The sequence below is a fragment of the Lepisosteus oculatus genome, chromosome 5, assembly GCF_040954835.1.
Source record: "Lepisosteus oculatus isolate fLepOcu1 chromosome 5, fLepOcu1.hap2, whole genome shotgun sequence".
Lineage (NCBI taxonomy): Eukaryota > Metazoa > Chordata > Actinopteri > Semionotiformes > Lepisosteidae > Lepisosteus > Lepisosteus oculatus.
The window spans coordinates 43,854,362-43,881,904 of NC_090700.1; the positions used below are offsets into that span (position 1 = coordinate 43,854,362).

The following is a 27,543-nucleotide window of genomic DNA, read 5'->3' on the forward strand; positions in this document are numbered from 1 at the left end:
GAAGGTGTATAAGGAGGGATGTCCATGGTAAAAATGAAACATTCGGCCCTGAAACTGGAAATCATTAAAAAGATGAAGAGCACGGTTGGTGTCTTTGATATATGAAGGAAGCCCTTCAACCAGTGGTCTCATAAGGCTGTCGAGAAAGGCTGAGATGTGAGTTCTGGGACAGTTGCATGCTGAAATGATAGGGCGTCCGGGGTTGTCAGTCTTGTGGATTTTGTGGAGGAGCCAAACAATCGATAATCTATACTTTGTAAGAGCATACATTATTTTTTGGGAGTGTTCGGAATCAATTAAAACACTTTCTTTGGTTAAGCTTAATTCCAACACTTGTTCCGCAACCATGAGTTTAAAAGTCATTTGTTGTTCATTCCTCATGCAGAAGCTATAGAAATCTGGAAAGTCAGCATTGTTAAAATATTTCACAATGTAAGTTGATGAACATCTTTCTGCAGGTATTTCCTAGTCTGACCTGTTGTTCCACTTTGTAAAATTGTTTTGATATTTGAGTAGGCTAGCACATCCTAACTTTAAGGGGGAAAATGTTTTCACATAGTAGTTGTTCCAAGTCATACATCATGGTTTGTATCAAGTAGCTGAGTTAACTATAAATAAGGGAAATCTTACATGAATCTGCAGTTCATTTTAAATGAGCTACTGTATGAGAGTACAGTATGTGTTAGCTTAACGGTAACCACATACTGTAGATAAATACACGGTTATATGAAAATTAAAAAAGGGAATTTAAAATGCTGACTTAGTTGCTTAAAATTGGACACCTTTTTCGAGATTGACTATAACGCTGAGGGAGTTGTTTTTCACCACTTAGATTATTTTCCAGGCTGCGAATTTCAGAAAGATCTTGCAAGTTCAAACGAAAACAACAATTAGGTCTGCAGCATGTGAGCACCTTCCCTACATGAAATTAGTGCTTAATTATAGCAAATTCCAGCGTTTTGACAGTTACTTCATATTTACAGACATTCTGTTTTGGTCGTAGATACGGTTTTACATTTTGTATACGTTATTACATTTGACAGCCGAATCAAGATGCTCAAATACGTCACAGTTTGACCTCTGCATTGATATTCTCCAAAACTGTGCACAGCAGTTGTTTTCTTTGGTTCCCCCTTCTTAAGGATTAATTTGAATGTAGGTGTCTGCACCACTCACACGGAGAGAGCTTTATCTGCGTTCAAAACTGCACAATTTGTGGGTTTCATTTCTTCACTACAACAATGACAATTTTTGTTATTCCCGTTCTGGGAAATAACATATTGTAACGCAACGGGGGCTCAGGCGGGCGCCCTTGCCGCATCTGGTCGGCCCAAAGTATAGGTGGCTCGAACCCGGGACTTCCGCGTCTCTCTGCAGCGACCTAGCCCCGTGAGCTAAAGAGAGATCTCCCTACAGCCCAGTGGTCCTGCTATCACAGGGAAGGGCGGTGACGTCACCCGCTCTGGTACGCCGGCTCTTACACAGTGCCTGTCGGCCGTAAGCGTTACACTCTCCCCCGCTTAAATCGCCGTCCCCGGCGAAGGGCTATCCCACCCCGCTTCTGACACCAAATGTAGCGCAACAGGAGCTCAGGCGGGCGCCCTTGCCGCATCTGGTCGGCCCAAAGTATAGGTGGCTCGAACCCGGGACTTCCGCGTCTCTCTGCAGCGACCTAGCCCCGTGAGCTAAAGAGAGATCTCCCTACAGCCCAGTAGCTGTAGTCCTGCTATCACAGGGAAGGGCGGTGACGTCACCCGCTCTGGTACGCCGGCTCTTGCACACAGTGCTTGTCGGCCGTAAGCGTTACACTATATATAGACATAAAACTAGTAAAATATTACATAATACATAAGCAGTTTTTAAGGAGGACTTGTCTAATAACTTATTCACATTAATTTGCGGGGCGCCCTTTCACTCTCCTGCTCGTGTTACGTCATTCTCCTGACAGCTAGCGCTTCACGCCGCGGCGGAGGGAGTGTCGGACTACTTTTGTACCAGCAGAGCCACCGTCCCAGATGACTCTCCGCCCCCCTTTAATTTCCCCCCTGTGCTTCTTCGGTAGAAACTCATTTTTTTTCCATTGCAGGAACTGAGTGGTGGAGCTGCTGCTGTCAGAGCTGCACAGGCTGGGTGTGTTTCAACACGGAGATTGAAATTGACAATGAAGAAAATAGCCGCGGTGTCCTGACAGCCCATCACGCACTCGGAGTGGATCTGTCACGCCAACCATGGACACCAGCGACAATAAGGTAAACGGCATTTACCGGGGAAATGGAGCACTCTCTTCGGAGTGTGTTTAGGCCCGAGTGGAACTTCTAGTGTTTTATCAAGACCGCCGCAACAATATATTTGGTTTTAAGTAATGAGCATCCTCTTCAGCTGTCCGCGAAACAGTTAACATGGTTGTGGCTAATCGTTACTAGAAACCGAGTCGCAAGGGTCGGAGTCGCTGGGTGGTGTTTGTAAATACTCTGTAGTGATACTGTTGCTAGCTGAATAAACTGCCGTTTTTTTCACTTGCCGTTCGGAGCTGAGCTCAAATCATGTTTTGAGTATTTTCGCTGCATTTGTTCTGTATTTGGATGGTGAATTCATCTGACGCCCTGTTAAAGGCAGTGTAGCACGTACCAGACGATCGGATCGGTAGTGTGACAAATTGTATTTGTTATTTTTGCGTTCTGAACCATATTGCCAGCTGAAATGCACAGTCTGTTTTGTATCTTAAAAAAAACTTATTTATGTGTTTTATATTGTTCAAACATGATTCTTTTGTTATTTATAGTAGTGGAGCCGTCTACGTCATCAATAAGGAAAAGAATGACGAAAGGGGTGATTACTGTTGTCTGTGTATGCGTTTATTGTATCTGCTTCGGCAGCACTGTAATTCATTTGTCATGCCATAAAGCTATTTGAGATTGAATTTAACACGAACAACGCTGCTTTCCGTGTTGTCATTTCTGCTGCTTGGTTTTGGGACGAATAGATCCTCCAGGTGTTTAGTCAGGGGTTGGGGTGTCTGCGCTGGAGTAGAACCCCGCAATTCAAGTCATTTTGTGAGTGCTGGTCCTGCCTGGAATGTGCAACTCCAAGCAGGAACAGGAAAAACTCGATCTGCTGTTTAATTGGACGGGACATCCAGTTCAGAGCTGTGAAGGTTCATTTCATCGCGCTGAAACCAGAGGCTAAGAACTCTTGAGTTTATCCTAAATGAATAGTTACAATTTAAAAAACGGATGTATTTTAGTAGCTGATATGTCACGGGTGCTATCTGCTTAATTTAAATGCGATGTGAGTAAAAATGCTACTTGTTGCGCGCATACACACTGTAACACCTGTCCATTTCTGAAGTTAGGCATCCGTGCTCTTCAGACGTTTTCCCTCTTGAGCAAATATTAGAAGCCCTGCATATACCACAGATGTTTCCGTGCCTTGTTGGGTTAAACTTGATAGTAGTTCTATAGCAAACATTGCTGTTGAGGTGTTTGGAATACATACGACAAGGGAATAAAATAAACAAGATTTGTCTCCCACAAGCTATGAAGAAAAACAGTGGGCTGTATTTTATATTACACTAAGAAGTGCTCGTATTGAACTTTTTAGTATTGGCGTGGCCTGGAATAAATCAGTCTTGTGCAGAGGCAGTGCTGTATTCTGCATTCTTCTTATTACCTCAACATTTTCTCTACATGATAACATTCCACCAAAAATGGAATCCTCGTTGTATATCTAGCCTGTTGTCTTTGCACATATCCAGTTCTTTCTAAATCGCATCTTGAGAGTCCTTCGGCTTATCCTAATGTCTTGTCAGAGAGGTCCTGTCTATTCAGCAACTGCGACAGTCTGGAGATTTGACATATTTCTCTCGAAATAATGGTAAGGCTGTTCCAACAAATCATTGAAAAGTAGGTGGTTTTATTTTTTTAAGTCCACAATCCTACAAAGGTGTATTAATTTTTTCTCATTTGAGTGAGTTTTAACACGTCTGACTATCTTAGCCAGTCGTTACATTAGTGCCAAACTGCTGTTATTTGCAACACATTTCTCAAGTGTTAATTCTAGAGGAAGTGTCAGAAAAGACTGTTGCATCCTTATCTACTACATTTCAAGAACAAAAAATACTAGACATCAGTGCTAGAGGTCCTTGCTTACTCTACAGCGACTGTAAAGAAAGAAGGGAATATGTTAATTTAGGTGTTGTTTCAGAGATCATGATTTATACAGATTGCTGTATAAATGGGCATATCATCTGAATGTGACAAAGCAGCACCTCTTAAGGTTTTAGCTTGAAAGAGAATGAGCTAATGATTGGGTTTGAAATGTAAGATTAGTTTACTGTTTCTCTTCTGTTTCTGCTTGAAGGAGAAATTTGAGGTTGTTAAGTGTCCTGTGACTTGCACAATAAATTAGCATGATTGTTCTGCAAATTGAAATCACATTGTCGTCCTCTGCATCTACTGTAAAAAACATTTTTTTTTACCAGAGAATATCGAAATAAAGAAACCAGATCAAGCACTCTGCCCCTCCTTATTAGTGTCAGCAGTGGCTTTTCTGCATCTGTTGGTGATCTCGGTACCAAACTTTCTGAAGACAATCAATCCATTTTGAACTCGGCCTCTTGCATTCTTTTCTTCATGTTGTTTGACACAAGCTTAAACAATTGGAGGTTTAATGTCGGTTCAATGAATAACAAGTTAATAGGCAGAACTCGGGAAGGATCCTGAAACCCTTTTTGTTTGAGCATTTTCATCTAGGAATTGGAGAGGTAAAATGATCAAGTCTGAAGCACTTTTACATCACCTCTCACAGCAGTGCCCTCAGGTCCAATTTAATTTTTTTATTCACACACTAAGGGCCTTTCCATGTTATCTCTGCGGCAGCACAGGTAGAATATGGTCAGTGCAGTTACAGGGTTCTGCTTTGACTCTGGTAAATATTAATGTTTTAAAGAGAAAATTGTATATTGTTACTTAAAACTGAGGAAGAACAGCAACATGGCTTTTAATCCTTGTTGTTGCTTATTGTGACCCTTGTTAAGGCATTTCTAATAAGGAAACAAGGAAGGCTTAGCTATTTACTTCGCTTGCGCAATCTTTTCTAGAATAAAAAGAAATAGATCCTTAACCCTAGTGTGTGCTCTTTTTATCATTGTAACACATTATATAGCTACATTTGTTTTTGGTATTCTTTAACATTCAGTGTTCTACTTGAAATGGCCTTAAATCCACACTTTAGGATTATCACGTTTGATTTCACTTGTTCATTGTGAAATAAAAATTAAGCATTCAAAAGCTGCCTCTCCACATAAAGTGCTACCCACAGACACCAGCACTAAGGGACAAAGGTCTGTCTGTGTACAGACTGATCTGCAGATTCTCATTCTATTGCTTTTTTTTTTTGCACAGTGAGGGGAAAAAAAACCCTTCAAATTGTCATTAACATTCTTTATTCTCTCTCTATACCGTGTTGTATTGTTCAAGCAAGAGATCAAAAAAGAATGTTTTTGTATCCAAGTTCGAACGCCTTACTGCGTGGAATAATTACTGGTCTTTCTGCTCCAGAGAAGAGCATGGCTGCCGCCGAAGCTGACTTCTGTTCACAAAGCACCTGAAGAAAGAAGGAGGAAAGTGAGATGTGTTGAAATTGTGATTTGTTGACACTGGGGGTATAAAAGATACTGATTTGCAAGACATTGAAAGCTGAGTTTACTTAACACATTTTTGGTGGCTTAGAAATTATAAGGAGGAGTTGTGGATTTAGTTCCCTTTCCAGAAGTGCTTCCTCAGTGTGAATTTCAAATGCATGCTCTTCCAGTCAGCCTGTGGAGAAGACCAGGCCAGGGAAGAAGCAGTTGCACATAGCAGGTCTCATTTATTGAGCTGCAGGTTGTAGAAGTATCAACAGGTTGAACAAGGAAGTCTCCTCATGCTCTGGATATGGTTGTGTCAGGATATGGTTACTTTGTTGTCCAATGGTTAGGTTGTAACACTACAAGCTGTTAGACAGTTTAGTTAATTTTCCAATAACAAATTAAAATGCAATTCTGAATGGGGGGAAAACACCCCCTTTTGAATGTTCTGATGTTGTGTTTATTTATTAGACATGCATAAACAGAGGATCTCCCTGCTTTGCCATAGTATCTGTACATATCTTGCAAATAAAGTCTTAACTGTTGTTTTTTTTATGTGCACAGAGACAGGTACAGGTATTTGTGCCAGGGTACCAGTGCCACCTATCCAGCCTGCTATTTCACATGAGGGGAACCTTCCTGCCTGGACTACTTGGCTCTGTGGCAGCTGGTCCCATGTAACCTCTAAGGGCCTACTCTGTCCTGTCATGATGGGGCTGTCTGGTAGTGCAAATTCTGCTCTAGGATGAGAGTGTTTTGCCTTATCTGCTTTGCCTTATCTTGGGTCATTTTTATTTTCAGCACTCATCAGTTACCCTTGCGTGCTTGGTGTTAGTGTGTTACGCCTGACCTTTTGCAAATGCATGTTTTTGCGTTTGCTTGTGAGTTTAGCATTTGGTAACCCTGAATGGTACTCCCATGCTACAGACAACTTAGCGCTTCGGTGATTACCCTGCTGTCTTTTCACGTGAAAATCTGATATTTTGTTTTGTATGCAAAATGCTCCTCATTATCCTCTAACCTACCTCTTCACTGCCTTCGTATAATAGTGACTGTTTCTAACCTGCAGACTCAAATGTTCTTTGGTTCACAGAGTATAGCAAACTATTTTAAACCAAGTTATGTCAATGGGAGAGAAAATGTTGGAATTCTTTGGTATGTTAAATTTTTTATAAAAATCCTTTTATGCCTACAGTAAATCAGAATCCTGTTTTCATAGTCAGTATAGCCTGCAGTTACAGTACGGAAATACTTGCGTTAATCACGAAGGGAACAATGGTGTGCTAAATTTAGCAGCACTGCGTTTCATCTGTACACTAAGTTGAAGACTTGGGTGTTTCTTCTTTCTACAGGTCTGTTACATGAATACTTCCTTCACTGACAGCAAGCCAGTGCAGCAGGTACTGAGCAGTACATCCTTTACAGAGCTTAACGGGAGTTGTGAGGGTCCTTTTCCAAGAACAAAGGAAAGCCGATTTAAAAAATATTCTTTATCAGTGCCTGGGTGAGGAAGCTCAATAGATGACTTAATAGTTTTATATGAACCCTAATTTGTGTGGAGAGCCTATTCTGAGAAGGCAGTTTTTTTACCTCTGATCAGAACAGGAGTATACATGGTTATCTTTATTATTTTTTAAGGAATAAGTTTTACTATTTGTTTAGAAAGTGTTTTTATGGACCGTTGGGTTATATTTTCACATGCAAGTGGGTGTGTCAAGTTGACCTTCTGAAGGAAAGAAGATTTTGATTTTGCTGTGGAATTTGATGTTGGCTGATGATTATGTATAGTATCAAAGATACCATGAAAAAAAAAAAGTTTTGTTGAAATAAATGGTCTTCCATGGAAAAGCCTGAAGAAAGACAAGGATGTATAGATTTTACACTGTTCTCTAAAGGAAGTAAATTATTACCAAGATGACATGGCAGGTTGTTAAATATATTTATAGATGCAATGTTGATAATGTGGATAGATGGCACAGATTCCAGGTCCATACTGGATAACGATTTGCGTCATCCTGGGACAGTAGCACACCTTGGCCTGGAACAATAATCAAGGTAACATGCTCAGGTTAAGGAGCACTTTGCAGGACTGAGAGGTGCTTATATGGGTTTGTGTGGAACAGGCAGTGACTTGGAGCCTGTACTATCACTTGTCGTCTATGCATGAAAAAACACGTCATGCATGTTTTGTGCGGTGTTACGGTGCCCTTGGGGCAACATGGTGAAACACGCAGTAGGCTGGTGTTGTGTGCAGGTGCTATCATGTGCAAATTCAAGGCAGAAAGGAAAGGGAAAAATTCTGTTTGGGTTATACAGTTTTTGGCAGGTGCAACTTGTAATTACTCTAAAACACAATGGCAAAGGATTTAGGAAGTCTGCAACTCCTGTTCTAAAACATACCCAGTACAATATTTTATTTCTGTCTGCATAACCCATGTGAATGACCGGCGATGTAGAGAACCTTAAACAGCCTATAACATCTGAATTCCATGGTCAGCATGCTTGCAAAATATCTGGTATGTTTTTGTCATTTTTAATTTGCAACTTATTGCAATGCATTAAATTTGAAACTTTTTGGCACTGTCTTGCGAACTTTTTATTATGTAACCTTATTTGCTTTGGATAAAGGTATCAGCTAAACTAGGATTACTGATAGAGCAAGTAAGAACATAGGAAAGATTGGCGAATGACAGGCAAGGGTGTTGGCCCATCTTGCTTATTTGCTAATTTAGCAGCTAAATGAATCCATTGTTTTATCTAGCTGTTTCTTACAAGTGCCCAGAGTTTGGGCTTTAAGCTTCAATCAGCTGGCTGGGAGGCTGGTTCCAGTGACCCAAGGCTCTTTGAGGAAATGTCTCCTCGTTCCTGTCCTTACTTTTCCAGTCGTGACCCCCATGTCCTTGTTTCACTGCTACGACTGCAAAGTCCCTTAGGTGGAACCTGGTTTGTACCTATTTGGATTTTGAATACTTGAATCAAATATTGAGTATTCTTAATATAATTATCTGTGGAAAATTAAAATCTCCTAGTGATGTCACCTTTACTCCAAACCTTTCTGATCTCATCAGAGGCTCAGGTAGCTTCTTGTATATCTGTGTTGAGTAGTCTACAGGGCTGTAGGTATAAGCCCTTTGAGTTGAGATTTTCCAGTCTGTACACAGTTGAACCTATATAGATTCTGTAGTGCCTGTACTGTCTTGCTTCAGTTCTCTAGCTTGCAGGTTATGTTTGCCCAACATCGCCACTTTTTCTGTCCTCTCTGAAAATGTGTACATATTAATTTCATTTCCATGCCCATCATACTCGCCTAGCCCTATCTTTTACTGCTGTAATGTCATGATTGCCTGTTGTATTCAATCAATCAAAGTTTATTTATTAAATGCACAATGATAAAGCATACAGCAGTAGTTGCTGGCAATGAAGTGTCTTTTCTACGCATTCATTTGGGGGGGAGGGGGATAAAAATCACAAAATTAGGTTACATAATAATGGATAATAATGCAATAGAAATTGAGTAAAATAAACTCAGAAAAAACTAAATATGAATAGAGCTGTTATGTGTCAAGGGTGAATGCAATATGTTAAGTCCAAGTAGTGCAGTATGCCAAATACAATGAAAACTGTATGTCATTCCTTATGCTTCTAGCATTTAGATGTAGGCAGTTAAGAATGGGTGAGTAATGTGTTCTTGGTATTGCCCAGTGCTTTTCTGATCCCTGCCCTCCAGTTCCCCAGTTTAAATCCTCTTCAGTTACTGAACGTTTCCCCAGCACATTGGTTCCCCTCTGGTTAAGGTCCAGCCCTGCCTTTTGTTGTACCGGTCCCACCTGTTCCAGAAGGATGCCCAATGTCCCATAAAACTAAACCCCTCTTCTCTGCACTGGTCTTTTATCCACCAGGAAATCTCCAGATTTCCTCTCGCTTCCTTAGGCTTGCATGTGGTACTGGTAGAGTCCCTGAGCAGCCCCCCCAACATTCTGCCTTAAGCTCACAAGACAAAACTTTAAATGTATTTTTGTCCAGCCCAGACCATGGCAGTTGGTTCAATTGGGCTTCCCGGGGACATCTGGACACCTGGGCCCGGGCAGGGAACGCACATTATAAAATGCAAAGTCATGACTTGTTACTTTCCAGGAAAGTAGCAGCATGTAGTGATTGTAGTTCAGGTGGGTAGCTGCGTCAGCATGCGTAGGCTGCAAAGGAACAAGTAATAGGTTTATTCCATGCTGAAAAAAAGAAGAAGAAAGAGAACACAACATTCGGCAATTCAGACTTTCAAAACTGGTAAAGACAGGGCCAGTTATTGTATGTATGACCTCATTTAGGGTCAGTATCGGAAGAGTCTTTTCCCTTTCAGAATGATTGATTACACGTTTTAGGCTGTGCTATGTGTGTATGTGCTGTGAAAGTAATCGGGTTCACTGTTGCTGCAGTAACTCTGGGAAGACTGATGGGACAAAAAGAGGGCATGGTACTGTAGGTCAGATACACACCCAGATTATACACCATTGTGTTGTTTTTTATCCTACGGCTGATGTGACTTTACTACTTAAGCAATATATAATTGTAGTTTTTAATGAATAACCCTTTTACCATTTGAGCAAAGTTGTGAAATGTTTTTTTCCCCTAAGGTGTCAATGTTGGAGAAGCTTAATTTTGCGCAGGATGTGAAGGTATAAAGTGATATAGAGTGTGCATCAAAGTGAGTTCGCCTCACCCTACACTTCCCAGCTCAGGCGTCTGGGTCACTGTTGACCTTTGTCATTCTGTCTACTCTTTTTTTTGTCATCTCGTGTCTTTTTCTTTGTCGGTCAACTTCAGCAGCAGTCCATACAGAGTGGATTGTGTATGGTGGGAGAAGTCACTTTTCCTGTTAATCACCAGGGGGAAAATTTCTCCTGCATTTTGCATGTGGTACGGGTACCAAGAATACAGCACGCAGAGAGTTTTACTCTTAATTTGAGCTGGACCTCAGCTCTGGTGCCTCTGTGTGCGAGACTCTCTGTGCTCCTGGGCCTCCTCGTGACCTGAAAAATAAACTTTAAACTATCAAATCCATTTTAAAAAAGGTGGCTTACAATTTCTCTTCCATAGTCATTTTATCCTTAAAGTAAAAGTCTATATTTTTGTCAATATGGTTTCCAGTGGTCTATTTACAATATCAACTAGTAGGGTGGTCCTACAGATTCAGAAACCCCACAATCCCATTGATGGGCTCTTCAGAGAGGAAAGGTTTCAGATATAGTCAGATTAGTAGCATGGTTAATGTATTTGCAATCAACATTTTAAAAGTTGTGTTAGCATGTTATTGACAGTAGCAGGTGACACTGCATGACTTTACTGTTATGCATAAATCACAGTTTTATTGATCCCACACTTCCACTGACCCTCGTACATCCGCTGTTCAGTCTGAGCTCTGACACCTCGAGATTGACCCATTTAAACCCAGTTTTTTCTCATTCCAGTGGACTTATTGCTATCAGTTTTTATATTGACATATGAACTTGCCTTTGTGTAATGTTCAAACTTGGGCACTCCTTTTCGCATCGGCTGCCCTGAACAGGAAAGGAATGTGTATAAATAAATCTGTTGTGTTTTCAGAACTCATTTTGGCAGTTCCAAGGTTAACAATACCTGTGTGCAACCTTTTAACACTGACACCTTATTTTACCCTCATAAAGAGTGCGTATTTTCCAGAGGCAACAGAAGATGATAAAAACCTTCAAAGGTAGCAATAAAACTCAATACCAAGTTCCCCAGTTTTTGATTTACACGTTCAGAAATTTGTTTACTTTGTTTACTACTATAGAAATACAGTATGTTAACTGCACTTTTATGGTAAAGGAAAAACACCCTTTTTTGTAAATTTGTAAAATGCGGGAAAAAAAAAAAAAATTTCTTCTTCCAAAGAGGAACTTTAAATTACCTCTGAAAGAGGTGTGGTACATGGAACTTCACGACTTCATTTTTTTGGTACCCTTTTTGACAGTAATGCCCTCAAATTTATGACAGGGTCCGACGAAATAACTCTTGATTGGCAGGGATAGCACCTGCTTCCTTAGATTTCTGGAGACGTTTCAGTAACGTCATGATGTTGGCCAGGTAACGTTCAACACTACCAGCCCCGAATTCATTGAATACTGACCGAATAGCCTGTTATTGTAAAAGTAACATCTTTTTAATATTTATCTCAGAGGTAAGTCTGAATAATTTTACTGAAGCGTCCTGAGAGACTATCCCTTTTTGCCCCCCGCTCAAGGATGTGAAGCTCTCTGCCGAAGTGGAGCCCTTTGTGCCACAGAAGAAAGGCCTGGAGTCGGCGCTGGTGACGATGAGCCTGCCTGGGGACGGGGCCGGGGGGAGCAGTGCTGGGGGGGCAGAGCCCACGGCAATCCCCAGCTATCTCATCACCTGCTACCCCTTTGTACAGGAAAACCAGCCTAACAGGTACCCTAGGCCCATGGGCTTGCATTTTGAAAACATCTGTTTTTGTTTTCAGAAAGCTTCTTTGTTTTACATTGTAGTTTACTAGCTAGCAGGATATGCTTTAAAAAATAAGGACAAAAACTGATGTCAAAGGAACTAGGTAACCTATGAAGGTTAGATGTGATCCTATGGGCCCTGAAGGCTCCCAAAAAAGGTAGACTTTCTTTATCCTAAAGCAAACGGGTGAAGGAAGAGAACCGACTGGAGGCGACTGCTTCTTCTCTTCTTAGTGTTGCTCTTTGTGCCAACGATATGCACGCAGGGCTGGTAACTTGACTCGCTTCAGCCAGATTACAGCAGCAGCAGAGGGGTCTCTGAATGAGCTGAGCTCAGAGCCATGTTGCCGTGTCCTGGGCTTTGAGAGTTCCTCTGCATGCGTAACGAGCCGCCATATCCTGCACATTGCCCTGCTGTTTCCTTCCTGGCTTTCTTTACCTCTCCATGATGAACAGCACAGGAAAAGCCGGTTAGAGAGCTGCCTGACACATTGTGTTGGTATCCCAGTTGGTCGTTCTACTTGGTGTTTAAAGGAAAGTGTTTTTTATCACTAAACCTAGGTGAATGCGTCCACCACTTTGTCTTGCACCACAGAAAATGAAAAAGCGTTTTTGTTGATAAAAAAAGATTGTAGATTTGTTTGCATATAATGAGTTCAAAGTATTTTTTGTATATTATGTCAAGTGAGGCATTAGAAGAACATAGGAGATATGTCTGTAAATCATTTGTAAGTAATAAACCATAAACAGCCCAACGTAGGCCTGTCCTGCTACAGTAATGGAGGTTTTTTCTCTCTTAAGGTCGGCTTTGTTTCATAAAAAATTGTAAGTGGAATTATTTTTGTTTCTGCGACAACTTTTCTAATGTTTTGTTAAGTGCCAGTTTTGATATTTTATTACGTAAACCTCAACCCCTTTTGATAGTTTTAACTACTCAATGATGGAGTTCATCTTAACTGGCAGATTAACTGCGATGTGTGATTTTAACAATCCATTCAGGGCTCCCGAGCTGGTGTCTGTGACTGCGTGTGCGTGTCGTAACCACACTCTTCCTCCCTTGTAGGCAACTTCCCTTGTACAACGGAGACCTCAGATGGCAGCAGCCCAACCCTGGCCCTGGCGGCCCCTATCTGGCCTATCCCATCCTGCCATCCCCCCAGCCCGCCGTGTCCAGCGACTACACGTACTACCAGATCATGCCAGCGCCCTGCCCCCCGATGATGGGCTTCTACCAGCCCTTCCCTGCGCCCTACGCGGCGCCGGTTCCGGCAGCGGGCATGGTCAGCGCCGTGGCGGCGGACTGCGGAGACCGCCCCGCCCCCCCCAGCCAGGCCTTCCCCGCGGCCGGCCAGAGAGGAAGGGGGGTCATCCGGCCTGCGGTGCTGCCCAAGGTGAGGCCTGGCGGGAATCGGACACGGATAACTGGTCACTTGATAGTGGGCGCTAGGCTGGCGGAGGCGGGTGGAGGCACATCTCCTCGCTGTGTCCCTGTAAAACAGGTCAACTGGCCTGGGAAAAGAAAGATTTGGAGGAACCGTGGCAGTAGAACGCAGAGCACGAGATGAGGATGAAGAGAATGGAATCTGTACGCTGTTTTAGGTTGCTCACAGATTCAGTCCCATGCCCTGTCATTGCTGCTGTTTTAGTGGACTGCTCCCGGCGTTTGATTTCTGTGCATTTCTGTTTCTGCAGCAGCTCCCTCAGCCCATAAGAAGTAAGAGGCCTCCAATGAGGAGCGTTGCGGTTCAAAAGGAGATCAGTTCCTCTGGTCCAGACGGCAGATCAAAGACTGTGCTTTTAGTGGACGCTTCCCAGCAGACAGGTAACTGTCACATGGATCCTTTCACTCAGATTAGCTAATGTTACCCTGGCCTAATTCAAACAGAAGCCTCTCAGCTTTTGAAACGAGTGGCATTATTGTTTTATTTATATGTACTTGTCATCTAGTGGGGATTGCGCATGCAGCACGTGATGAGTTTCGTCAGAGCTCTGCTTGTTTGAGAGCCAGAACGTTGGGCTCCTTGCGTGTGAATTAAAAGTGCAGACCAGATTTCAGTTTCTGCTGATGTTTGCTTTTGATTTGATGTCATAAATCCTGCGTTGAGAGTATTTTTTTTTTGTGTGTAGCTGATTTGAATTGCCTTATAGTCTTGTCTGTGACTTGGTAACACCACTGTTACTATTTTAAGACTTAATGACCTGAAGAAGGCTTAGTGGCACAATGCAGGAGTTGCATAAGTGTATGAGGATTGCAGTTGTACTAAGTCTACTTACACACTCGCAGATTAGTTTTTTTTACTGATTTATAAGACATGGGCTGGTATATAATCTCTACTAAATATGGGCTATGGCCATTAAGAAGCAGTCATTTAAGAACATAAAAAAGGTTACAAAAGAGAACCCCATTAGCCCAAATGGTAGTTAGTAGTTAATTGATCCCAGGATCTCATCCAGTCATTTCTTGAAAGAAGCCAGGTTATCAGTTTCAACAACATGGCTGAGTATGTTGCTACATACTCCCACAACTCTTTGGGTACAGAAGTGCCTCCTGTTGTCAGTTTTATATGCACTGCAACATTATTTTCCACTTGTGTTCTCTGGTTTACACTTCATCGTTTATTCTTAAGAAATCCACTGGGTTGATTTTATTAGTGCCTCTGGCGGTTTTGAATAATTGTATCAAATTCCCTCTGTCTTTTTCTGTTCAGGACTAAAAAGTTTCAGTTCTGAGCTTTTCGGTGTAGGACATGGTCCTGGTTTGTATCAGTTTGCTCTTCTCTGGACAGATTCCAGAGCAGTGGTGTTTCTTTTTGTAAAATTGTGACCAGAATTGTACAGAGAATTAAAATGAGTAATCTGTTAAATGCTTTTAACACAACATCCCTTTATTTAAACTCTACTTTTTTTCCTCAACAGTTTTTTTTATTACTGCTGCATGATTTCTGAAAGATACATGCAATATGGCAACATAAAAACAAGTAAAATTTAATTTGAAAACCAGTCCTACTGTATATCGATGACTATGGTCATTCCTGGCACACAGAAGATAAGGCCGGATTGCTGACTGAATGAGCTTATTAAAACACTTTGTTAAGAATTGCAGGGAATTATTTGTGGAATGTTGCACTCCGGGTGTAGACTGACGTGCTACAGTAGTTGCACATTCATCGCGGTCTGGGGTGGGGCACCTCCGTCACCGTGCTTGTGCGTTGTCTCCGCTCTTCAGACTTCCCGGGAGAAATCGCCAGCAAGTCCCTGTTGGAAAGGGCCAGCCCCCTGCCGTGGAAGTCGAAGGCGCGGCGGAGGAGGGCGTCGCAGCCAGCGGGGGAGTCCTCCAGCGAGCATGGCGCCAGCGAGGCGGACATCGACAGCGACAGTGGCTACTGCAGCCCCAAGCACAACCAGGCCGCCGGCCCGGCCTCCAGGACCACGGACTCCGCTGCCACCGCGGTACGAGGAGCAGGGCTTTCTCTTTCCTGTCCCCGGCGATCTTTACTTCGACGCAGACAACCATTGTTGTGTGCGTTTCGTATGGCAGCTGACCCATTTATTTTAATTCACTCCTTTCTTCTTACTCTCATCTCCTTAACTGAAGGGAACAGGAAGGCCAGGAATAAAACTGTCGTCAGTGCGTTTGTCTCCCCTACATCAGGGGGTGTCTCTCATGCTCCCTCACACTGCGCCATCTTTCTTTACTGGGCCTTTGTAGTAGATCTGCTCGCCAAAGGACTGTTTCTTCATTATTGCACTTTGTCCCGTTAAGCTAATTTTTTATCTTTTGTGAGTATACAATGAAGTTACTGTAACTCCCATAAGTGGGGGTAAAAACGAGTGGATATAGGATGTTATCAGATTGTTGAACTTGCTTGTCCACTGCAGTTGTCCTTTCTCTAATAGCTGGCTTGTTTTTGTTACTTTTGTTTAGGGCGGGGAGTCTGGAGTTGCGACAGGTAGTTTTTTTTTATTTCACAATACTTCTCTTTTCCCCCAGAAATGAAAAGTCTTTATCTTATTTTCTTAATTTTTAAAATATCGGTTTTTACAGCTGTCAGCTGGGTCAATGTCGCCTCTCAGGTGACTCAGAAAAACTGGATGGACAGGAGTTCGGCCTTTCTTAGGGCTGGTAGAGGAACTGATCTAAGAAACTACACACAGGTATGCTAATTACTTTCAGACCGCAACTCGGGTTACACTCAAGGCCACGCATCAGTGTTTTAAGTGCTTTTTATCACTGAGGCTATGGGGATCTACAGTAAGTCATTTATTGAGTTATTTTGCCACAGTTTTAGACTCTGGTGACTTAATGAAATGGAAATCTTGTGTTATGGGCCATGGCCCAGATCAGAACCTTTGAATACTGTTCGGATTTGCTTTGGCTTATTTAGGTTTATTGGCATTACTCAGTTTTAGCATTGAGTGTTAATCTTTTTAGGAGGATCTTCACATGCGGGAGTTTTTCATTTCAGAGTTGTGAAGGATTTAGTCACTTAAACATAAAGGTTACACAAGAGAAGCTAGACCGTTAGTTAATTAGTAACGAACTAATCCAAGGATCTCATCCAGCTGGTTCTTGGAAGAAGCCCTTTTGAATAACTGTTTTAAAAATGAGTCGTATTCTCTCATCCAAGTGCAAACAATGAACGGCATTTACAATGGTGTTTTTCTGCAGGGCTTTGAAACTGAAACTGTTTTCTACAGTAGGTGGCTGCACGTTTTAATCTCATGAAGCTTGACTTGCAGGCTGGCTATCGAGGCCGCGCACCGAGCACCTCCTGTGAGAGAGGGCCAGCCCTGCAGACCAGGAGGCCACATGTCAACCGGCCGCCAGAGGCTGCACACAGCGCAGAGCTGTATTTCGAGGTGAGACCCCTTTCTGTACTTGGAATACAAGTACAACAGTGCAGTTCTTACAGTAATCCTGTGTTGCTTGGCTGCCGTAGGTTTACATTTAAAGAGGAACTGCAACGCTTTTTTAAAAATATTTGGGCGTTGGACAGAATCGGCATTGACAAGCCCATTTCAAACTGCAATAACCGTAAAGTGCACACAGTAACTTGTCACACCTCCAATTATCATTGCAACAAAGACACAAATTGTCCTGGTGTGTGTGTTCTGCGATTCAGAATGAGGCAACAAAACTTACGGTGATGTGTTCCAGTCCTCTGATACTGCAAACAGGCAGGCTTGTGAATACATCTCTTTTAATCCAATAGAAATATTGCTCTCAACTTTGAGATGGTTTTGCAGACAAATACAACTTACTTGTTGGCTCTGCAGATGCAGATCATATTGGAACATTTCTGCGGTGAAATGTCTGCAGCACAACCTGTACTTATTTGCTTGTATATCCCATTACATTCATCATTGTGGTGACTATTGAGCGGGAAGGGCTATGTCAGGGTTGCAATTCATGTGAACTCGAGTGTGAGTTTGTGAGAACACGAAGACTTGCAGTACTTTGATAAAGATCATGATTTTGTGCTTAATTTGTCATTTTTGTCTGTAACGTCAATTGTATTTTGTTACAGAGATGTAATAACTAGTCTGAGAAATTAGGACTGCAGTTTCCCTTTAACTTGTACTGGCCTGATATTCTCCTAATTTAGAAAAGCCAAGCTTCTTTAAAGGAAGTTGTCTATGTTTTGTTTTGAAAGAATTTAACATGAAATGTTGCATTTCTTTTCTGTATAATGTTACATGAATCCTTTTCTAGGATGAAGATGAGTTTCCTGAACTGGTTTCTGGAGGAAATGCTTTGAAGATTAGGAATGAGCAAATACAACCAAAATTACCCAAAAACATTGTAAGCAATGTTCTTGTGTGTGTTCATACTATTTATTTGTTCCTTGGTATCTGCATACCGTAGATCCACAGGTTCATATTTCATATTATTCCACAAGGAGTAGCATAGGTAGATGGTAAAAGTACAGTACATGCTGTGGCTTTTCATATTAAAGCAGACTATAATTACATATTATGACATCAGCCTATTGGTACATTTAAAACTGAGCAGGGAACACTTTACCCAGAGAGCAGTGGGAGCATGGAACAAGTTACCCAGCAAAGTGGTAGAATTTGATGTCCTTTCAGGAAGCAGCCAGATGAGATCCTTGGATCAATTAGTGATTGACCGCTCTCCTGCTGTTCTTAACAGGAAGAGCCGTGTTCCTTACACAGGCTATAAAATCTTTTTATTGTGGATACTTGTGGTAAAATTCAACTTGTGCTTAAGTAAAAGGCATTAAACACACTACCTGACTCTTTTGTTTTGTTTTTTTTTCCTGTGTAGCTGGAGAACCTGCCTGAGAACTCTCCCATTAGCATCGTGCAGACTCCCATCCCCATCACCACCTCCGTGCCCAAGCGAGCCAAGAGCCAGAGGAAGAAGGCGCTGGCCGCGGCGCTGGCCACAGCGCAAGAGTACTCGGAGATCAGCATGGAGCAGAAGAAGCTACAGGTCAGACGAGGGGGCTCTCCGAGTGAGCGCAGAACAGGGTGGCTAGGGGGACTCTGTTCCCTGCACTGCAGAAGACCGGCGTCAAAAAATTCCCTTGTATCGAAGAAAACCACCCAGTACTTTTTAAATGCATTCTCTAAGACATCACAGGAGTTTTTTCTTACCCCTTCTTTGCTCGTTCCTGAAGAGCGCCAGGCCTCTTGTCCGAGGGCAGTATATGCGCAGGTCCCTACTGCTGGGGTTGGTGTGGCCGGGGCGCTCCCACTGCAGGCCTGTGACCAGCGGTTGTGCTCTTGTTTTCAGGAGGCGCTGACCAAGGCGGCGGGGAAGAAGAGCAAGACTCCGGTGCAGCTCGATCTGGGCGACATGCTGGCTGCCCTGGAGAGACAGCAGCAGGCCATGAAGGCTCGCCAGCTCACCAACACCAAGCCCCTCTCGTACACAGGTACAGCAGGCCCACTGCACGCTCCTGCCTGTGGCAAAGGCAACCAGCCAGCAAAATGTGGAGCAGCTCATGATGCGCGACTCCAGGGAATATTCTTTCCTTCCTGAGACTAGAGGGGACACCCACTAATCTCGAAGGGAACAACCTTCCTTAAACACTCGAGCCTCCTTCTTTGTGACAGATGAACTTTCCTGCAAAGTAAAAACCAGCACCCTCTTACTGTTCTCTGTGCAGTACTGTAAATTGAGCCATACTGAATGTATTGACAGCTTAATGGATCGGCATTAGGGTTTGGATTTTTAATGGTTCCCCTTGGCATTCACAGTTGGCAACATCTGTTGTCCGTATCTCGTCCTTTTGATTTTACGTCTCTCAGAAGACAGGCAGAAAGTCTTTGCTATTACTTAGTATTTATTTCTTATACTAAACATACTAAACAAAGGGTTTACCTATATGATTAATGATATGATAATTTTTGAGGTGTCTGAATCCTCATAGGATATATAAAAACCAATAACTTTCAGATTCTTTGCAGGTTGTGGCACTGTGTTTCCTTGTGTTGATGGGTTTAGCTTTGATTTTCTTATGTTCATGTTCCAGTTGGGACCACTGCCCCCTTTCAGTCAAAGGACTCGGGCAACAAAATGTCTGTGATAAAGAGTCAGCCCTATACTCCTCCTCACAACATCCTGGACTCCACCGCCCCCCGAATGAAGCGAGGCAAGGAGAGAGAAATTCCCAAGGTCAAACGACCGACTGCACTTAAAAAGGTGAGGAACAGAGAGGGATGATCAAAATGTATATCCAAAGTAATGGCCAGAATGGATATTGGACTACACTTCATTTCACCTGCACAAACATTTTTTGTAAGGCTTCCATTTTCAAGCACTGGAATAATAAAAATGTGACACAGCAGGTTTGAAGCGACTAGGAAATACAAGCCTCCCATTAGCTGTGCGCTAATCATGCTGTTGCAACACGTTACTTTTCACAGAGTTTCAAAGTAATAGAAAACAAACTCAGACTTCCATGAGTGATATTTTATGTTCATATCTGAATCAACAAGCATTTTACCCCTTGTATCTGCATCTCACTTTGAATGAGTAACACTTCTCTGATTGCTGAGAAGCTAAGCCTTAAATTAAAAAAAAATCTTACAGGGTGTGGAGATCAGTGCCTTTTAGACTGATATTGGATTTAGTCCCTTTTGTAGCCAAAATCTGTTGGTTCTAATGTAAAGGCATTATGGCGAAAGCACAACTCTGTTCTTAATTGCAATCAGACCTTAAAGCACCACCTTTCATGCACATTGACCCAAGGTGTTAAAATTATTCTCCCAAACTGTTTTCGGGTTCCAGATCATTTTGAAGGAAAGGGAAGTGAAGAAAGGCAAGTACTCTCTCGACCACAGTGTCCTGGGCCCAGAGGAGCAGGCAGATGGAGAGCTGCGTTTTACTGATGACCAGAGCCATGAAGGAGTGTCACAGGAGGGTGAGTCTCTCTATACTGCTCTGCTCTGATAGTCCTGTGCTCTCTGAAGCTGGCTGGCCTTTTTTAATGGGATTGGTATGTTTATTTTTAAAAATAAAAACGCCAGCTTTGAAAATGAACCCCCCAGTTCCACGTGGGGGAACTGTGTCTACAGGACAAATGTTCTGGGAGAAGAGTTTTGAGTGTGTGACGGAGTGTGTGATTTGCAGAAAATGGCCTGAGCATGCCCAGCGATGCCTCTCTCTCGCCGGCCAGCCAGAACTCTCCATACAGCATCACCCCTGTGTCCCAGGGCTCTCCGGCCAGCTCTGAGATAGGAAGCCCAATGACGGCCTTGGCCATCACCAAAATCCACAGCAGGAGGTTCCGAGAGTAAGTGCTTCAGCAGGAAAGTGTTTGTACAGGCATTCAAATCTGAATAGGGAACAGTAGACCCACCATGTCACATCCCCAAATTAAGCTACAAAAAAGTTTGTTTTTTTCTAAAGAACACATACTGCAGTTTCACTGAAAATTACATTGTGTGTGTGGTCCATTTATGCTGTCAAGATAATGTGTAGCAGTATCTTGATCAATGCTTTAGACTGGAGCACATCTAAAGCTTGGAGATCTTGACCGCATGGGTTAATGTTATGGAGAGAAAAAAAAAATGGATTAGTTGTTCAAATTCTTTGCACGCCCAAATAACATATTGGTTCAAAAATATATTGCAGAACTGAGAGGTCCTCTGTAAATGCCAATGGGCTCTTTTAAAAAAGGGCTATACAATAAAGGATTGTGCAGTGTATGGTACCAGGGGGCTGCACATTTGTCTGGGCTCAATGCATTGTATGCTGCTCTTTACAAACAGGCTATTGTTGGCAGAAAAGTCAACTCGTGTAAGCACTTTGTTCCAGCCTCCCCACATCTTACAGTTCATGCATTTTAACAACCTCTGGACACCCACATTTCTGTATACTCCTCTATTTCTGCCTCCTTCCTCTCTCTTTAAGTTATTTTAACCCCCTGTATCTAGAAATAAAAGCTCTTTTTTTGCACTGCCCTAGAGATAAAAGCTAGCTGGTAGCACATACAGGTGTTTATGCTACAGGAGTTGCAGTGACCCACGCTCTACTTACTAATTGCAAAACACAATTGCTAAAGTATTCAACTGCAGTGTAAAGCACTGTTTAATTTGACTTTGGGTTTCGGCTGGAATCCAACAAATGTCTTTTTGTTCCAATAAGTATCTCTGCAGGTAGTTTATTCCGATCATTGCAGTGTGTGGTTTGTTGCTTGGACAAATGTATCGCATGGAACTTTCCTGACGTGTCCTGCCTTGCACAGGTACTGTAACCAGGTCCTGAGCAAGGAGATCGATGAAAGCGTGACACTGCTTCTGCAGGAGCTCGTGCGCTTTCAGGAGCGCGTGTACCAGAAAGACCCCGCCAAGGCCAAAGCCAAGAGGAGGCTGGTGATGGGCCTGAGAGAGGTCACCAAGCACATGAAGCTGCAGAAGATCAAGTGCGTCATTATCTCTCCCAACTGTGAAAAAATCCAGTCCAAAGGTAAGGTCAGAATCCAGTGGAGCCGTGCCCTTAATTCAACCAGTGAAGAGGCCTGATCTGCTGCATAGTAGACTAAACAGTGCAGAATGGCTACTGTGTATCACCCAAGTTGGGATTACACTTCAATGGTGGGTGCAGTGGGTCCTGACCTACATCAAAAGTGCTTTGGCAGATATGTGCTGTATAAATGTGATTACTGTATTTATTCGAACACAAGCTTATACAGAAAATGAGATTGTCATTGGTACCCCCTAAACTTTTTGATAAATTATTGTTAGTCCTATTGGTATTCCAGTTGTTTCACAAATGGAAAGGATAGTTTTAGCACTGCCTGACCACAGTGGTTGTAGGGCAGGCAGGCAGGCCAACAAAGATGTTCACCTGGAAATTGCAGTAAGAGCATGCTGTTATATAACTGGACAGCAGAGGGCAGCAATTGTCAGCTTGTCTCTACCTGGTGGAGTGTTACTGCTTCTGAACAAATGCACCATTATGTAAAGTTTGCCTTCACAGTATTCCTTGATCAACAATCAGGCAGTAGCTGTCACCAGATATCAGTAAAACCTGGTGTAAGTTAGTGATTTTGTGTTATTTTTGTTTTAAAAAAGTGTATTCTGATTACACAATTCAGAGCTTTGCTAATCGCCTCTCTTGGTTTCCTTGATCAGGGGGTCTGGATGAGGCCCTGTACAACGTTATTGCCATGGCTAGAGAGCAGGAGATCCCGTTCGTGTTTGCACTGGGCCGGAAAGCTCTAGGCCGCTGTGTCAACAAACTGGTTCCCGTCAGCGTTGTAGGAATCTTCAACTTCTCTGGGGCCGAGGTGAGAGTTTTGTCTGCAGAGTGCAGTTCTCTCTGTACCTGCACCTGCTTCCTGCAGGGAAGTGCTAGTTCTGTAGATGTGAAGCTCACAGGGACAAGGAAATAAGGAAATGCTGACAACAGTGAAGAGCCTGCATGCAAATCATGATGCAGACTGCCTGGGGGGCCTCCTGAGTGACTCAGCTGGTAAAGGTTGATGTCTGAGAATGTCCAGGTGTTGCAGGTTCAAGCCTGGGTCATGTCATTAGATGTTAAATCAGTGGTCTTTATTTACAGTGTGAGAGGAAATAACCCTAAACAAGCAGATACATAACCATTGCTGGAAGCCCCTGCTTCCTACTGTAGTTTTTAAATCGTCATTTGACCTGTTCTCCCAACTGGTCAGGTGACTAAGGGTAGTAGGACATTACCCACTGGAAAATACAGTTCAGAGCAAAGCTTGCTATTCCTTCAGTGTTTAAATAGCATTGCATAACGCCTGAAACTGACTGTTGATTCTTTCTCCAGGGCTTATTTAATAAGCTAGTGTCACTCACAGAGGAAGCCAGAAAGGCTTACAAGGACATGGTTTCAGCACTGGAGCAGGAGCAGGCAGAGGAGGCGTTGAAGAATGTCAAGAAGGTGCATAACCACATGGGCCATTCTCGAAACCCCTCGGCCGCCAGCGCAATCTCCTTCTGCAGCGTCATCTCCGAGCCCATCTCCGAAGTCAACGAGAAAGAATATGGTAAGTTCTTGCATTGCCGCACAAGTTGTTTTTCAGTCTTATGAAGTCTTGTTTACGCCTAAGAATAGGTAGAAACATCTGAATACCTTCAATTCTTTTGTTCATTCTGCGGCTTAAAAAAGATTTCATTGTGCCTGTTTCCTGAATTTTTAAAGACCTGCATCACATATTGCAAACTGGACTGGTTAGATTCCTGCATCCAATAGTCAGTTCAGTAATATACAACCTGCTTGAATAACCAGCCTCTTTTTAAGTTGCTCGAAACCGGATGTATTCTATTAAGAAAACTGTCATTCTAAATATTTCTAATATGTGAAACAACAAGCGGAATTAATTGTTGTTTACATGGAATGATTGCTTTAGCAGCAACAAAAAGCATCAGTCAGCGTGTACTGTGTGACATCTTCTATTTCATTACTTCCTCTTTTTGTTTTCCCATTTTATCAAACTCAGAAACCAATTGGAGAAGCATGGTGGAGTCTTCGGATGGCCTGGAGGCCCTGGAGAGTGAGAGAGAGCCCCCAGGCAAGACAGCTGGCAGCGAGAGTGTGAACAACGCAGCTGCTGATGCAGAGAGTCAGGCGTCAGCCCTGTCCCTCCCGTCCACCCCTACGGTGACCTCCGCGCCCCCCGCCTGCCAGCCAGGGAAACCTGGGGTGGCCGTGCTGGAGAAAGAAGAAGGGAGACCCGATGACACGTTGGAGTGGGCCTCCCAGCAGAGCACGGAGACCGGGTCGCTAGACGGCAGCTGTCGGGACCTGCTCAGCTCCTCCATCACCAGCACCGCCAGCACCCTGGTGCCTGGCATGCTGGAGGAAGGGGAGGACGAAGACGAGGAGGACGAAGAGGAGGATTACACCCCTGAGCCCATCTCAGTGGAGGTCCCCCTGACCAGTCGGATCGAGTCTTGGGTCACCGAGGCGCAAAAGACGCTGGAAAATCTGCAGCTGGGCAAGAACCAGGACAGCGCCGAGGAGGAGGAGGGCGGGCCCAGCGAGGAGGAAGAGCTAGAGAGCTCCGAACAGACGGATCCTGTGCTCGACCACAAAGAACAGCCACTGGAGCCCAAGAGCGTACCCTGTTGACGGTCCCCCCCCCCCACCGCCTCTCCCGGGAAAACCAGCCTCTCCGACTCGGGAGAATGGTTGCGCTTGTTTTTCTGAACTGCGACGCCAGTTTCACATCCGTTAACTCAGGAAACCTGCAAAAACCAACAAACAAGAATGAAAGGCATGTTGACAAAGTTTTCACCTTCGTTTTCGATAAAAGGACTCTTTCTCTCCACTATAGGGAACTCTGTTTCAGTTTTTGCTCCTTTTGAGCTTTTATTATTGCCGTATTCTGAGGACGATGGTCAAAATCATGCTGTACACCAGAACCTTGCAGTGATGCAGTAGTCGGTCTGTGTATGTGTATGTACATATGTAAAAAATTGTTCTTCACTTGTCAATTTTTAAATAGTTTAGAGTAACCTATATCTTGGCATTCTAAGAGGAAAAAACATTTTTTACTCTGAAATACTTAATCACTTATGTTCCTAGATTATTTTAGTTCATTAGCACATTAACATAGGTATTTCTGTATTTATTCATTACTTGCACATCAAGGTAAAATTATATGTATGGTGTTGCACTTTGTTTCAGGAACATTTTCCTTGGGTGCAAAATCTCCAATTGATGTTTATAAATGGCGTACAACAAAGTAATATGCAGATGTGATCAACTGCAAACTTTCAGAAGGGCATGAAGAATTATTTATGGTAATCTTCTGATGAGGATAGTTCTTGTTCCAAATTATTGTTAGTGAAACACCGCTATTATCCTCTTACCTCAATATCTGAACATTGAAATACAGACTGCTGTGTTTATGAATGTCTGTGTATGTGTATATATAATTACACATACAGAGAGGAAGGTCTTGAGCTTAAATATGATCTTATTGGCTGAAAGTAACCGTGTGATCTAATGTTAACAATCAGTGTTTCCACATTAATTTATAACGTTTCTTTTTATTAACTAATCTTTCATTGTAGAACTAATGGAGATAGGAAGATGGCCATTCCACCTATTTTCTACAGAACAGAAGTTTGCGGTGTATTAGGTCTTTGCTTTTACACTGCAAACAAATCAGGTCCACTTGAGTAATTGTTTCACTTGCAACTGTTGTAAATCAAAAATATACAACGTATAGAAATACTAAGCTTTTTTGGGGTATGTTGTGAAGTTCTTATACTTAAATCTCTATTTTTGAAATGCAGATCCTGAATTAATAAAAAAATATTAAAGTTGAAGCTAAACCTTTTGAACAAAATCTTCATGTACATAAAATGTATAGGTGGCTCTAATATCCCATAACCTGTAATTTATTATTTTGGTGTTTAAAAGCTGGGGTAATATATTGCATGAGTCATTTTTACTATTCTTGATCCTTTTGTAACATTTTTCCATTCCTATATATACAAACACTTGGTGTCATACTCTGGGGTAGATTTGTTTTAGAGTTTTCACAAAGCATGTTCAGTATCACGATAAAGCTTCTGTCTGTAATTTTGGTTTACATCACGTTTCATACACTGTAAGTTGATTTTTATTTCGGATATACTTCATTTGGGTGATTGTCTATCAATTTGTCTGGTTTGGAGTGTAGACAATGTGCTAGTGTTACGAATCTGTGTGGCAGCACGGCTGACTGCAAGTATGATCCCTTGCAAAAGGCCTCCGTTTACTCTTGAAATCTGTTCACTTGGCAGGAATAAAAGGAAGGGTTTCTTACTTGCACATAGTGATGGAGCTGTGAGTTCAGAACAGGACTGCTTCTGTTGCTTATGGACCTCTGTCACAGGTTTTTAATATCCCTTAGTGAATGATTAAGCTCTGCCTATTACCTTGTCTTTCAGTTTCCACCTTTACACTTACCACCACTTGCACAATCTGAGGTGTGTTAATTTAAAAGTAATTTGTCTTTTAAGATTGTAATTTTTCACTGATCCTGATTTTTTGCTTGTATGACTCCACTGTTCTAGATGCAGTGCAAGTTCATAAAGTATAAAAAAATAATAAAAATAGATAATTTTAAAAAATGCAAATTTTTACTTAATTTCTATTACTTAATAAATAGTATTAATTTGTTTTGTATGGAAAAATTGCCAGTTTTGGATGATGGACTTTTCTTCGTTTGACTTATAAAGTTTTGAATTGAGTTCCCATGGATGGGGAGGGAAAATATTTTTTTTCCACAGCTTACTAATGTTTTCCAGGGAAAAACAGCAAAAGGTTTTTTTTAAAAAAGTCATAAATTCAGTCCAGCTGGTTATGTTAAAATAGCTTTGGTGTACACTTTAAATTTATCACATTATACTTTGATAACAGGATCATTGAAAGGCAGAAGTTTCCATATCCATTTATGATGAAGGATTTTATTGTTGGATGAATGGTACTGTATTTGTTCCCATGCTGTCATTTTTTTACAATGTGTGCATAATTAGTAATAATAGCAACTGCATCATTTGCACTATGTAAATACTAGTAAACTTCTTTCTGTAACTAATAAAATGTGAAAAACTGTTGTTTGAAGCATCTTTTTATGATCTATTGGTTGTCTTTGTATAACTGTTAAAGTGTTTCTTTTAATCTGTACAATATTGGTAGACTTTATATATTTCACCTACAATTATCCAGTTTTGTCTATCTTTATAAGTAATTAAAATAGTCTAAATTGTTTGTTCAATGACACTCTGTGATTGTTCTCTTTGTAAAAACTTGGTACATGGGTTTAACTTCCTATTCTTATTAATTAATTAATTATTCTGTATTTAAAAAGTCCTACAGTCCAGTGAATGAAGCACATTTTCACAAGCAGTGCGAAGCAGCTACTGTATGTGTGAAACCTTCCAGTGTTTACCAGTTGATTTTCTTACCACGTTTTAATTCTGGGGTAAAAATAAATT

At 42.2% G+C, this 27,543-nt stretch overlaps 1 protein-coding gene across 2 annotated transcripts; it reads left to right on the plus strand.

The window, feature by feature from the left end:
* The first annotated feature begins 1,963 nt into the window (after positions 1-1,963).
* On the plus strand, positions 1,964-27,162 carry secisbp2l (SECIS binding protein 2-like). 2 transcript variants are annotated; one of them, XM_015343037.2, is made up of 18 exons: positions 1,964-2,249; positions 11,886-12,073; positions 13,172-13,499; positions 13,804-13,930; positions 15,335-15,558; positions 16,034-16,058; positions 16,154-16,263; positions 16,849-16,968; positions 17,822-17,911; positions 18,398-18,565; positions 18,869-19,010; positions 19,611-19,780; positions 20,369-20,501; positions 20,711-20,873; positions 21,828-22,048; positions 22,717-22,871; positions 23,378-23,597; positions 24,051-27,162. In XM_015343037.2, the coding sequence occupies exons 1-18, from the start codon at positions 2,229-2,231 to the stop codon at positions 24,680-24,682; spliced, it is 3,237 nt and encodes a 1,078-aa protein (XP_015198523.1). In that variant the 5' UTR covers positions 1,964-2,228; the 3' UTR covers positions 24,683-27,162. The 2 variants fall into 2 exon arrangements, with proteins under 2 accessions (XP_015198523.1, XP_015198522.1); XM_015343036.2 differs by having other exon boundaries at positions 1,965-2,249; positions 13,801-13,930.
* The last annotated feature ends 381 nt before the right edge of the window (positions 27,163-27,543 follow it).

Coding starts and splice junctions, on each gene's coding strand:
- secisbp2l (XM_015343036.2), top strand. CDS start 2,229: ATGGACACCAGCGACAATAAG. Junction 18,566..18,868: donor TGGAGCAGAAGAAGCTACAG/GTCAGACGAGGG, acceptor TCTTGTTTTCAG/GAGGCGCTGACCAAGGCGGC. Junction 23,598..24,050: donor AGTCAACGAGAAAGAATATG/GTAAGTTCTTGC, acceptor TATCAAACTCAG/AAACCAATTGGAGAAGCATG.